Source organism: Dunckerocampus dactyliophorus, chromosome 11, assembly GCF_027744805.1.
Source record: "Dunckerocampus dactyliophorus isolate RoL2022-P2 chromosome 11, RoL_Ddac_1.1, whole genome shotgun sequence".
NCBI lineage: Eukaryota > Metazoa > Chordata > Actinopteri > Syngnathiformes > Syngnathidae > Dunckerocampus > Dunckerocampus dactyliophorus.
In genome coordinates, this window is record NC_072829.1 from 20,823,281 (window position 1) to 20,837,730 (window position 14,450).

Here is a 14,450-nt window from a genome sequence, read left to right on the forward strand (position 1 = left end):
ATGAGATTCTTAATTGCTGACCTTTTGAGTACGGTTTCTTGCCACGGCATATGAAAGCACTAACGGGTATCAGAACAAAGAACATTGAATACTCCCATCAGGATCTGTCATGATCGCCATTCAAAGAGTTAAATATTTACCTTTTCCCACCAAGAGGTCAAAAAATCAATTGACTGATTTATTAGTTTGAGTGAAAGGCAGATATATCTTTATCCGGCTAAGTAGCTGATGGAAATGAAAGGTCTTACCGTGGTGAGATATCACAGCCTTGCTGCATGAAGGCCCCCAGAGAGAACCACAAGGAGTTGAAAATGCCAAACTCATTGGTCTGCTCCACGCTCTGCTGGTTGGTGTTCTGCTGGGTGGTTGTCTGGCCCTGCTGCAACCCATTAGAGGCCGCCGCCTGAGTGGGGCTCTGCGGTTCGCCTCCCTCCTCGTAGTCGTCTGCGTGCCATTCATATGGGCTGAAGCGACTGACAAGGAACAGCACAACGCTGACTCCAATGTAGGCAAACACGATGCACATCCAGATCTCGTAGGCCAGAGGGTCCAGGAAGGAGAACACTCCAGGTTTGGATTTGGTGGGTTTCTTGATCATGATGGAGATACCCAGTGACATGAAGGGCTTGGAGAAGTCGATGACTTCCTCACGGACCAAGGTGATGGTCAAAGGAGCCACAGCCACATCTGCTTTCTGATGGAGAGAAAAAAATCTGACTTTGTGATTGGTAGTATGTATTTCAGTGATCATCAACCTTTTTGAGCCAAGGTTCCTGGTCCCAAGATCCCTGCACACACACGCTCTGATATTCACACATATATGTATTAGCGTGCGCTGGCACCTCGGGCCAGGCTTTGGGGACGGAGCCCAGGGCTTGTTTAGTGGTCAAAATGTGTGTCAACAGTCACTCTCCGAGAGGGGAGGACACCGATATGATAATGCATTTATATTTCCTAATATTTTTGCGATTGTATCAGAGAAGTCGGACTGTATGTGATTTAAGCATATTCGCTGGAGCACCTCATCCACACTGCCACTCCAGTCAGAGAGCCAGATGCAATGAAACGTTTGATGGGGTCTATTAGTACGCTGTTCAGATTTTGGGTTGACGGGTTGATTTTACATTTATATAATCTCTGATGTATTGTACTGTAAACATATACCCAGATTTCAACAGCAGCTACCCGGATGGCTCGAAGGTGCCATTGGACCCTTGGCTGCCGCGCAAGGTGCCTGGCGTAAAAAAACAAAGTCCACCCTGAACAATGCCTGCACTAAATATAAACGTGTAGTTAGAGAATTTACAACAGCGATCCCAAAACTCGACTGGACGATCGTGATTGACGGGTTGAAGACCCCTGGTGTATTAAATGTATTCAATTTGGCAGTGTTTTTTATGTGGTACGAGTTCTACACGGTTCATAACCTGAGGACCGAGGACTGTCTTCATCTTCTTCCACATTCACAAATGACTACTTTTCCGTATTTAAGGCAAGTAATCACCAAGCCATTTTTGAATTTTGAGAGTCTTCGGTCTTGCCTAGAGTGCATCAAGTCAAAGCACAAAAATAAGAAATGACACAAATATAGAGTGCTTCTGAAGTACTCCATCCAGCAGACTTCCTTTTAGAAAACCTGACATATAGCTGCTCACTCACCCCATACACAAGTTCTCCAACCATGCCGTTCCACATCTTGGATTCAAGGTCTCTGGCTCCATATTTGCCATCTGAAACGATCTTCAATTTGTACTGGTAGCCAACATGTTTTGCTATCTCTGCAGCCAGCTCCACAATGTAGCCCTCGTACTTATCATTGCCGACAAGCTGGTCATGGTTTTTCTTCAGCATCACATATGGAGACTCCTAGATGTTATATGATGTGAAAGAAAGCAAAATATTATCACAGAAAAGTTTATGCAAGAATAAACTACTGATACAAAAAAAACCCCTCCTCAGACGTATGCTTATAGCACAAGCTGTGAGCAGGCTGTGGCTCCGTGCAGCAGGACAGTTTGTCAAGTTAATTAAAGCAGAGACAGCATTACAGCTCATATTAAAGCCGGATACAGTTTATGCGTCACAGTAATTCTTCAGAAATCTTGCCTCTTAATCACAGCTGTGGAAAAACATACTACTGGGCTGAAGTTGCAAGAATTCGTAAGACAACATTAATTATATGAGATTGTGTAATGTTAATTTTTGACGTGTAATTCCAACGCAAACAATTAGCATGACAACAATAAGACGTGGAAGCAGGGGAAGACAATAGAGATGATTAGACTTGCACTCTGAAAAAAGGATCCATGTGTGAGCAGGTGTGTATGTGCAGGATGGATGATCTCTGATCCCGTGCCTGTCTGCACGAGTAATTATGTCATAGCGTTTGTACGCCTCCCACAGACGCTGTGAGATATAACTCCTGCCATGACATCTGGGGCCTGGCTTTGCCTTGCGAAAAGTAGTTTCCTATAGATATATAGACATGAAAAGAATCGTCCGTTAGGTCTGGAATGACCACAGTTCCCACAACTTGATATATGTTGTATTGTGCTGAGGTGAGCAAATGCTGCGGCCTTATTTCAAGAGGGAGGTTGAGGTAGCGGTGATCATCATTAGCCGACTACTTGTACATCAGTACTCGAGGGAGAAAGGAGACGCATGGTCGAGTGTACTTACATAGACAGACATCACACTGAGAAAACACCTGTCTGAAAACACGCATACCTATACAGCTTGCAGTAAAGGTACCACAGCACATGGTTAAATCTACCAGTACTCGACCTGGGACCATGACGCTAGATCAGGGGTCTCAAGCTCGTGGCCCGCGGGCCATTTGCGGCCCACCAAATCGTATCTTGCGGCCCGCGAATGGACATCAAAGAGTAGTGTAACTGCAGCCCGCAACATCCGGGCAAGCTCATTGTTACTTCCATACTTACAGGGGCAAGTGAACACCAACACTGAACTAACAGTGGTGTTATCACATGGATGTATTGTGAATTGTATCGTATCTTGAGCTACCCTGAGATTCCCAGCCCTACTCCCAATACTTGATGCGTTCCCAGCCTCACCCAGACTCTACCTCCACTGGCCCCCAGGGAAACTGAGTTTGAGACCCCTGCTCTAGATTAATTATTGAAGCCATCACACTGCCCCACCTATACTCACTATGCAATCAAATGCAAATACAGTGGAACTTCAAAAGCCACATAACCTTCAGATTTTATAATTCCCAAGTTTTATAGTGAAAGTACGCCTCTGCACAAACTCAGCAAAAAATACACACAGTAAGAGAACCGGGTTCTTGATGTTGTTAATTGTTGTCAGAGTAGCAGTAGATTGTTTTATTGTTACTATTGGTAACTTTCGGCATTTTAGGAATGTGGCTAAGTTTAGCTACTAACATTAGCTATCATTGAATGCATAGAACCAGAACCACACAATGACTCCGAATTGTGGGTAGCTTCTCTGTGACTGCATTTATGTACGCGTATACGCGGTACAGTGGAACCTCTGTTACCGTACCACCGGGTTAGAGTGTTTTTCGGTTAACACAGAAAATGTATGCCAAAATGTTGCCTCAGTTTGCATACATTTTACGATTAGCATACATTATAGTGCGCGTCTTATTGTAAAATGTATTATTGAACAATTCATTTCCCATGTATTCGTATTCCTCTAAAACAGGCATCAAATTAAATTTAGGTTTGAGTCAAATAGTAGTCACAAAGTACTATTGGACTAAATAGGTCAGGTAAGGAGGCTCAACATAACAAAAATTCACCCTGCTGGGTTGTGTTCTCAATGTAGTGTAACGTAATCACAAAATGTCCTTGTTAGCATCCTGTTAGCTTGCTAATACATAGAAACAGGAACTGGAAGTCAGCTCTGTCCCCCGTCTATGATGTCATCAGCAGTTGACTCTGTAGTTCTTTGCTAACTGAAAGAGTTACGCCATAAGTTTAAAAAATGTTAACACAAAAGACGTTTTTTTATAGTTTTACAATTATAGTGTTCCTGTCACGTCTTGGCATTGTGGTGTTGTGGATGTCCCAGAATGCCAGAGATGAGGCCCGCTTGCAGGTAAAATGTTTATTTGAATTCCTAAATGCTACAATGCAGCGGCAGGATAACCACAAAAAGCAGTCATAGGACAAACGACAATAAGCAATGCTCCGACAAGGAACGAAATGCGCACCTGAACTAAACAGGAGTGAAACTGAAATTGGCAGCAGATGCGAGTGAACAAAAAAGGCAAAACATAGGACGGAAAACAAAAACGGAAGAAATCCCAAAATATGGACACAAAAACCGTAACTAAGGACTCAAAATGCCTCAAATTCAAAATGCATTTCAAATCGTTTTCTGCAAGCAAAACTATAAAAACGTGTTTTGCATTAACATTTTGGGCTTTCTGGAATGGATTAATTTGATTTACATAATTTCTTATGGGAAACACTGATTCTGTTAGAGTAAGTTTCGATGACAGTCGGACCTTCTGGAACGGGTTAATAATGCTAACCATGAGACAGTGATGAGTGACTGCCATGAACACCAGTCATTCTATTCGAACTGAACACAAATTTATAAAACTTAAACCAATTTTTTATGCATGTTTAATTCGGAATTGTGAAAAACAGACATTTTTTTGTACAACCTGTTCTTTTAAACTACAATTGGTAACATATGCTAACCGGTGACTGTTATATTTTTTTGGTTAAAAAGATGACAGTTTGAAGTTATTTCCTATCTTTAGAAACGACTTATTATCTGAATAAATCATAAATTGTTATATATTTTCTACCGTAAACATTGTTGTGACACTCAAGCAATCGCTGACATCTGATGAAAATCACAAAAAGCAAACCTAAAATTACAAAAAAATGACTTGAAAGTCTAGTAAAGTTGGGGAAAAATTGTGATGGCAAAGGGTGACAAGGGTCATTTGGCATACGCATAAAATAAAATGTTGCATATTTCGAATGAGCAGGGTTCATTTTCAGTGCTTCAGAAAGACAGCATAAACCTGAAATACAAATAAATGAGTCATTTTAAGCATCCGTTTCCAATTTAAACCAAGCAACAAGTGCTATTTATTGTTAAAAAATAAACTTACAAACAAGATTTTTTTTTTTTTTTTTTTTTGCACAAAGAGTTTAGACGGAAACCAAGCTCGTGAAAGCCCTGAGTGTTGCATGAAAGCAAAGCCAGTCAGTTTTCCACCAGATCTCCTGCTCAGGCTGCCTGTTTGCACCGGCTGCAACCAGCCACATTGTAGTGAGGGACAAAGTTACACCTGCATGCTGGCGAAACGGCACATTGCCTCAAGCAACACATTAGACAACAAAAAAGTTAAAAGGTGTAAAATCTCTGCTGCTACACCCTTCAGCCTAATAAATGTTAACACCTCATCTCTTTTCTTTGGTATGGAGACTCAGAACCAATTTATCTTCCCAGAAAGGGGGCAGTGATAGGAGATTATGTCAGAGGGAGTTATTTTGGGTTTGTACTCTTGGGCAACTGCAACCTTAATTTTTTAAAGGAGGATTTTCATGATTTCAACAATCACCTTCTAGCCAAAAGTGCCATTTAATTCAGGTGAATAGATTGTGCTCCTGCTTGAGATTTAAGAAGCTTTTTCAGCATTTTGACTAGGGATTTGACGAGGACTCGTTTTAGACGAGTATCCGTTACGGATAATGCATTTTTGTACGAGTACGAGCATAAAACGAGTACAGCTCGTCATTATCCGTAATTGTGATGAAGGAAAATCCTCATTGGGTAACTACTTATGTACTCACTCTTCATGCTCTGTGATTGGTCAGTCACACACAGCGACCGCCCCTCCCTAGACAGACTTTCTACAGCCTCTCACTCTTTCACACACAAACACAATGCAGACAGTGACTCTCTGCTTGCTTGGCTCGACTCCAGCTCACGTTCTCTATTTAGCTCTACTTCGGTTTGTATGATATTTAAAGCTAGTTGGTAGACTTGTTTTGTTACGTACGCGGTGCATTTGACAAGATAGAGCTGAAAACGGCTGGTGTCGCGTTGGTCACTGCCTCTACACCGGATGGGTGTTTTTTAGGTTTTTCTCAGCTCGCCTCTATTTGGGTTTGTTTCTAAAGTTACTTGGCAAACTTGTTTCGTAACACATGTGGTGAATTTCAAAAGACAGAGCTGTAAATGGCTCGTGTTGAGTAGGTCACTGCCTGTGTCCCCCCGGCCCCGTCTGCTTGCTTCTAATTTGGCTGGTGATATAAAGTCAGTTGGAAAACTTTGCTCGTAGCACTGAACGTGTTGCTTTTAAGAAAAATACAGTGAACAAGGCTGACAGATTATCTCCCTGTTTGCCATCACTGGATGTTTGCATGAATCACCAACAGATCATTAAACAAATAATTAAATTATAAAGTCTGACAGATCACTTACACACATACACAGAACACATATAGCTGAAAAATAAACAATAAATATAGCAACTTCTGATCAATCAATGTCAATTTCAGACTTAAAATGAATTCCGATTAAACCACGCCCACTTCTGGTTTATGCCCTGCCCAGGCCGAGTACAAATACGCATACAGATAATTTAGATGGGTGGACAGATACAGATGTAGATAGTGGTGTAAAAAATCTGGAGTCTTACTGATTTGGAAAAAAATGCAACACAAATGTGTTAGCCACAGCAACTCAGGAATCGACTTGCGTATCCCTGTTACACTGTTCACAACTTCATTCTGTGAATTTCTCTGAAGGGAACCACTTAGTTGAAACCCTTAAACCCATCAACCTTCACAGCAGAGATCATCTGCACACAAACCGCCTCACTGCAGAATGTCTAAAATCAGCTTTCTTACATTTCATCCAGAAAATGGAAGGTTTGCTCCAAGTCCAGTAATAATACATGGCTGCTCTGATGCCAAGAGATAAAATGCATTCATACTTGAAAAAACACCCGATGTACAGTCAGTAAACTGGAACTGAGCTGCGAGCACCTTTTTAGACACTGAATTTTTTCTGTGATATCAAATTTTCTGCACAAGGCAGAATTCGAGAACAGCCTGTGCCTGCATTGATAGAATTACATCTTTATTATTGTCCTCTGTATATAAAGCAGGTGTTCTGAGCAATGCTGCAGCGTTGTCTCTTCAGACCAATGAAAACTAGAAAATTAAGGTCATGGATCAAGATCACCTCGGCTGTTTTGTCCACTCTCTGTTGATTTAGTTATTGCTGCACTTCCCTTGTCTTCACAACAATTTGTCCTAATGATTTAACAAGGCAGCATCCTTTAAATATACTAGATTTGTCAGCTACATTTTGGAATCTCACTTAGGATCACTTTCTAAAGGTCCATCCATGTTCTTCAGCTTATCCGAGGTTGGGTAACGGGAGCAACAGCCTAAGCAGGGAAGACTTTCCTCTCCCCGGCTACTTTGTTCAGTTTTTCCCAGTGGATGCCGAGCCGTTCCCAGGCCAGTTGAGAGACATGGTCTTCCCTCCGACAATAACACCTCCCCAAGGAGGCGTCCGGGAGGCATCCTGACCAGATGCCCGAGCCACCTCATCTGGCTCCTCTCAATGCGGAGGAGCAGCAGTTCTACTCCGAGTTTCTCTCGGAAGACAGTGCTTCTCACCTTATCTCTAAGGGAGAGCCCAGCCACACTACAGAGAAAACTCATTTCGGCCACTTGTGCCCACGATCTTGTCCTTTCGGTCACTACCCAAAGCTCATGACCATAAGTGAGGGTAGGAACGTAGATCGACCGGTAAATTGAGAGCTTTGCCTTTGGGCTCAGCTCCCTCTTCACCGTGACGGACCGATGCAGAGACCGCATCACTGCAGACGCCGCACCGATCTGGAGATGGCATTCCACCCTTTTCCGATTATATTGACGATTTGGTCGCAATCTGTACATAGCTTGTTCTCCAAGTAGATGCTAAGAATACATTTACTACACATTACGGAAGACTTATTAATTCCAGCAATGTCACAATGTATCACTCTTGACATACCATACGGTATTCCATTATTTTAGGTTCTTCTAAAACATAAAATCAAGTAACTTTTTTGTCAACCAGTGTGGACTATGTTCCACTTTGTATAGGACTTCATTACGCATTAACATGTCTTTAAGTCTTCAGGGAAATAGTGCATGTTCTAATTCCATTTGACACAAACTCACCAAGATAGTAGTGACAATGTAAGTTCGGTTCTGAAGGCCATAAGTGTCATTGCTGCCTCTCGTGAAACTTGCCGTGGTCACATACTTCTCATCTTCATTCCAGTATCCAACCTAAAAAAAAATAGTAAATCACTGTCATCAAAGTATTACATATAAATAATAATAAATAATAGCCTTTGGGGTTAATGGAATAACTAACGAATGATGATGCTTACCTTTTTGGGTCCTGATGGAGCCAGTTCCATGACACTAACAGTGTAGTTGGTCCTGCGGCCTTTTTCATTAAACTGAATGTGACCAGTCAGTCCTTCAATACGAACCTGAGTTTGAGATGTTGAGTCTGACTTTTAAACTTTTAGAGGAGCAAAATATATACAAGGGTAATTCCACCGAATTGGTGCCATTTGCGTCCCCAGGAAATCAATGCAAATGCAAATATAAATAAATGCAAACATTAACTATAAATGCTAAATTAACTGTAGAATCATTTTTTTTCTTAAAGTGTCCTGCACATTGATCCGATTGCATATTTGATCGACACAATTTAGAAAATTCATTTAAACTACCTTGAACACTGGAAAAATAACATTTGTTGTCTGTCCCCAATTTCTAAAATTTGACTTTAGCATGATATAAAATAATTACAATTCTTCAGAAATGTTTAACTCATTATCCCAACTATACTTTAAGTTTATTTTTCTTAAATATATTATAAAATGCAATAAAAATTCACACATTAGTTGGGTTTTCACTCGGTCCTATTACCCTAACACATTTCCTCCTTTGGAATTTTGGACTATTCTACAATTCAGATGGTCCACAGGAAGTTACCGGTCAGGATACCCCCCAGATCCCGCCTACCCCTCCTGCCCTTGCCTACCGTTCATTCCTTTATGGCAGCACCTTGTTATATAACACCTTTGATGGCTCTGATGTGGAATCATCGTTGCATCATCCTTGATAGCATCCCAAAAAGGCCCAGCGAGAGGAGAAAACCTCACCAGATTGTTAACAACCTTCTAGTGGTAACACTGGCTTTCTTCAATGTTCAAGTAAGACTGTTTCTTCGTGTTTTTGCCACTACTTCTGACCACCGTTTTTTCCATGGACTTCCCTCTGAGGATTCCCCACCGTATTCTTGAACTCTTTTACGCAAACTAAGGTGTCTGCATTTTGGAGTTCAGCCCACACCACCGAACCCTTTCCTGACAGAACAATCTGGACAAACAACACGGACTCCGCAGACGTCCGGGAAGTGTTGAGCACTCACGACCGACTCCTGGGACATTATTTAGATATCCTTCAAAGTCTAGCCCATTCCAACAAAGCCATTCTCTCTCAAATCACGCAATTAGCTCAGCAAGTTGTCAGAGACCACTGCCAGCTCAGCGCTGGGCAATGGCGACACGCCCTCCAGATTAGCGACCATGTCAGCGGAGCTGTCAGCATCAAGAGACTCTTATGCCATCCACCCGGAACCGTTTGCGGGTGAGTTCAATCAGTGCTCCACCAAGCGTTCTACCATGCTGATTGTTTGGGTCCGGCTGCAAAGCCGACTACTAGCCCCTCGCCAGCAGTCAGGATGGACGGAGGAAGCCCTCTGACTGGTATTCTTCAATGAGCAAAAACAGACCCTCAAAGATGAGTTAGCTGCAAGATGAGCCCGACAGCCTCAAGCCCCTTGTCTCTATGAGCATTTGCATAGCCTCCCCCAGATCCCTCCTTACCCTCCTCCCCCCTTCCAGACCGTTCCCCTCAGACCCTCGCCTACCTTTCATTCCTTTATGTCAGCACCCTGTTGTAGAACACCTTTGACGGCTCTGATGTGGAATCATCATTGCATCATCCCATCCCAAGACCCACCGAGTGGAAGTAACGTCACCAGTCACCATTGTTTCTTTGTGTTTTTGTCACTGCTTTTGACCACCTGTTATTTGCACTTCATCGTCTTTCCTGCCTGGCCCTGCTGCTGCGTCTTCTGCCCAGCCATCCTTGCACTGCCCTCTGAGGATTCCCCCTCCCCTATTCATGAACTCTGAGCATCAATAAACTCTTTTATGCACACTAAGGTGTCTGCATTTTGGAGTTCAGCCCACAACCTCGAACCCTTTCCTGACAACATCAATCTGATTGTCTGCAGGCCATTGGAAGACTAACAGTAAGTTCACTCATTTTTCTTTGTATGTTGTTGTATTTTTAAAATATTTTTTTTGGTTGAATGTAATCATGTTAGTAGCACAAATACCATGTGGCTATATTTCATGTATGTTCGTTTTGTGCTAAAAACTCAACCCTGTTGCTTTCAGTGACTTAAATGATTCGTTTTGTCTTAGGAGACTTGCACAAAAACATGGCTGCTTTCCTGTTTCCTGAGACAGGCCAATACACATTGTGAGTACTTCAATGTGTTATGAGATTGAGAGATGAAAAAAGTTTCTGAGAGCGTTAAAACAGGCAAATGGCATCAATTTAGTGGAATAGCCCGCAGGCCATTTTCTGCATGTCAAAAACAAACATTTTTGTGTGTCAAAACTTTTATGTGATCTACAGTACATGTGTTTGTGTGGTCTTCATACGTATGAGCCCTTAGTGCGCCGCCCTACGAAGGTGAATGATAAACTGAGTGCGTGTCCGTGTAGAGTGCACTGTGTTTATCTTGGCGGCGCGATGGAGTTAATTGAGCGAACACAGCTTCATTCTACAGTCTTTCCGCAGGCAGATGGCTCGATTGACACTGAGTGGGCCTGTGCACAGCCGCTCTGCAGACAGACGCTTGGGCTGCCTGGTCATATGCATGCAATTACATCTTGGTCTGCAGAAAATATGAAATGTTCTACTTGACATTAAGTCAGTTATTAGTTCTAGAAAACAATTGATTTGTGATTATAATTTATTTGCGGGGTATTGTTTTTTTCTATAAGTATGGGTATCCAAGTGTGCCTGTGCATATGTGTGGATGCGTGGGCGTTTGTGTGTGTTCAGGTTTCAAGAAGTCTCACAGCCAGTCCACTATTTCCTATTTCATTGCCAAATATTACATTTGTAAACTCAATTGCTGATGTCATATTTCATGATGATCACAACTGAGTGTTATTGCCTCCAGACATTATTTACCAGCCTGGATGTCACTTTTGATACTGGGGAGCTTTACTGCGACTTCATGTGAACTTTAGATGACAGAACGAGACCTAATTTGCTCAGCCAGCCCCAACTCAGGAGCTGTTAGCCCATGTGCCACTCAGGCATGGCTGTAAGACTCTTAGGTTCATGTGTGTGAGCACAAGGCTTCTCTGTGTGTGCACAGACCTGCTGCAAGGCTCTCTGGATGTCTATGCCCTGACCCCAGGGAGCTGGTGGGTTGGCAAGACATTCCCCAGCGTTGCCCCTGCGCGAGATGTCTATTCGCTGTCTCCTTAAATTCTGGAACGCTGTTGACATGACTTTTACACCATCATATGTCAGAGCTCCAGTGTACTGAAAATACAGAGAACATGATTAAAAATAAACACAATTATGACAGACTGTGATGTGAGAGTGAGCAGTCTTCACAATAACATTTCCTCATAATCACAGATAACAGAGTGGAAAAAACCCTATCTTGATTATGTCTTGATTACAGTAGGATGTATTTACTTTGAGTCCACTCTTGGGCACTTTGGAATCTTTGTTGTCAAACTCAATCCACTGCTGGACGACGCGACTGACGCCGGGCTCCGAGTTGTTGACAAGCTGGAAGCCGGTGATGTTCGCTCCACCCTTCCGTAGGTCTGTCAGGTCAATGTCCAGAAAACCCTGTGAGGGGAGGTGGACAAGTAGTGAGGGGTGAAAGTCACAGGACAGAGAGAGTACATAGTCACTGACTACAATGATGATGCACCTGCTCAATCTAAGGACATAGGAGCTGGAGTGGTGTGCCATGAGGGCCACCAAAGCCTTTTCTGCTGGCCTACACATTATTAGAAGCACCGAATTAAATTCTTGTATTTGTTTTGTGAAATTGTATGAATTTATTCGCAGTCTACTACGGGGTAGGGAACCCATGGCTCGGGAGCCAGATGTGGCTCTTTTGATGATTGCAGTGACAGTCTGACAGTCTTACAAAATATGTGTTATGAAGGTGTGGCCACCTAAACTGGATACCTGAGCCACTGCCATATTTAAATAAGGATTCACAATATTTCCCAAGAACTTCTATTTATGACATAGAATAGACATATGCTTATTATTTTCTCCTGTATCGGTTTAATCACCCTGTGTTGCCGAAGGCTGTCCTGGGACCAACTGTGGATTGGACACTTGAGACACCACTAAGCCTGTTAAGTGTGTATAGACAAATAGCCTGCTGATGATAACTGTTGTTGTGGGTTAAAATTACGTTATATTTACTTAAATGTTGACAAAAGTTCTTAAGGAAAAGTAGTGCATGCATAGATGTGTGGCAAAGCTAGTCTATATTTACTAACTGTATGAAAATTCTAGCCCCTCATTATTGGATAATTGTCATAAATATTTAACGTAATCATGAAAATGACAACTCCCCTTTTTGCACTTGAAGACACAAGAAAGGAACAGGCACAAAACGGGTCCTCGGGGACAAACGTAGTGAAAAAGAAATATTAAAAGTCGAGTCCATGGCTGGAGAAGTCAGGAGCTGATAGAGTTGTCAAGCGTTAACACAAGAAGATCAAGACCTTCCAGGCTGCTGTGCACAAAAAGCAAGGCTTGTTTCAGTCTGCGCATAATGGGCTTTACTGTAATGATATGTCCAACTTGTACTTCCTCACGGACTATAAAAGTGAAGAAGGCCGTTTTCGCGAGGCAGACAAAGAGGAGACAGTGTGCCTGTCAGGAAGTGGGAGAAAGTTGGAAATTGAGTGGGGAGTGGAGACGATATTTCACTGATGAAAGGAAAAGGTGCCTCTCTTGTCAGAAAACCTTTCTATTTGGCTTTCATGCTCTGATTTTTTTGTTTGAATGTCATGTAAAAGCTCTCTTTGGCTCTCTGTCACAGGCTGCATGTTGAGCTGAACTATTTGCCAGTCCATCCTGCAAAATAAATGATTGATCATCATCTTAAAGCAGTAGACCTGGCTGACTAGGTGGCTTTATGTAATACTCCTTTCATACCCCCCTGGGTCTAGCGAAGGTTGGCATTGTGACCACTGCAAAATTCAAGTTCATGCTTTAGGAGAAGTAAATGTCAGCACCAGCTCCCTAATGTTCCTGTTTTAGCACCTGAGCAGTTAACGGTTTAGCTGAAGAAGCAAACGAGCAAAGCTAATTCTGAATTTTATACAGAATTGTGATTAAATTGCGCATGAGCTGCAGACCTATAAAAATGGCCGATAATGAAGCCTGTCATTTTTGGGCGCAACTCGGGCCCACACTGCGGGGTCCTCCTAGCTGTTAAAATATGATATTAATACAGAACAGTGTAATTAATGTGTGTAAATAAACTTTACATAATCTTTTTTACAGTTGAGACCTGTTTTAAGTGTGTGAGTTTCTCTTCCTGTCAGCTCTCTTTAATTTAAACCTTCATCCCGGAGTCATTTAAACACTCAAGTGTCCCTGACTGGCATATGAATGAGCCGTGTGAATGCTGCCTAGCGACAAGTAGGATGTGGCCAGAAAAAGCTTATATTTTATAGATAACAAACGTTTGCATCACGGTCAATCCTTCCGTTTTCCCCGGGAAACTACCATATTTTGTCCTTCTTTCCCCTTTCTTTCAGGTACTCCGGTTTTCTTCCCACATGTTAGATTAATTGGCGACTCTAAATTGTGCATAGGTATGAATGAGAGTGTGAATGGTTGTTTGTCTATATGTGCCCTGCGATTGGCTGGCGACCAGTCCAGGGTGTACCCCGCCTCTCGCCCGAAGTTAGCTGGAATAGGCTCCAGTACCCGCGACCTTAGTGAGGATAAGCGGCGTAGAAGATGGATGGATGGATAATAAATAATAAAAAGTAGTACATTAGACAGCAATAAGAAAAACTGTCATTTCAGTGGTTGACTTTCCTAGAAAATGCTACTTTGAAGAGCTTACTATATCAAACCTAGTCTCTGCTAACATTTGATGACATTTGACATCCAGCAGGTTTTTGAGCAACTATTTTATATTACCTTTCATTCCACACAAATGGTGGTGAAGCACACGGCTCCCACTTTGCTCAATCCTCAAGCGACTACTTGACCATCTAATCCCCTCGGTGCAAATATATGGAAAAAAGCAATGTGTGAACTTTTAATGGT

At 42.3% G+C, this 14,450-nt stretch overlaps 1 protein-coding gene across 9 annotated transcripts in view; it reads right to left on the minus strand.

Moving 5' to 3' along the window:
- The window catches only part of gria1a (glutamate receptor, ionotropic, AMPA 1a), a 90,924-nt gene that overhangs the window by 38,717 nt on the left and 37,757 nt on the right, over nucleotides 1-14,450 (minus strand). For all 9 annotated transcript variants that reach the window (XR_008572832.1, XM_054791514.1, XM_054791507.1 and 6 more), the window contains exons 6-11: nucleotides 11,829-11,987; nucleotides 11,502-11,669; nucleotides 8,411-8,515; nucleotides 8,196-8,306; nucleotides 1,660-1,866; nucleotides 249-694 (exon numbers count right to left, since the gene is read on the minus strand). Coding sequence is in view for 8 of the 9 variants with exons in the window: in XM_054791514.1 (XP_054647489.1) it covers nucleotides 249-694; nucleotides 1,660-1,866; nucleotides 8,196-8,306; nucleotides 8,411-8,515; nucleotides 11,502-11,669; nucleotides 11,829-11,987 (1,196 nt within the window). In the remaining variant the exon portion in view is untranslated. The remainder of the gene's footprint in view (nucleotides 1-248; nucleotides 695-1,659; nucleotides 1,867-8,195; nucleotides 8,307-8,410; nucleotides 8,516-11,501; nucleotides 11,670-11,828; nucleotides 11,988-14,450) is intronic.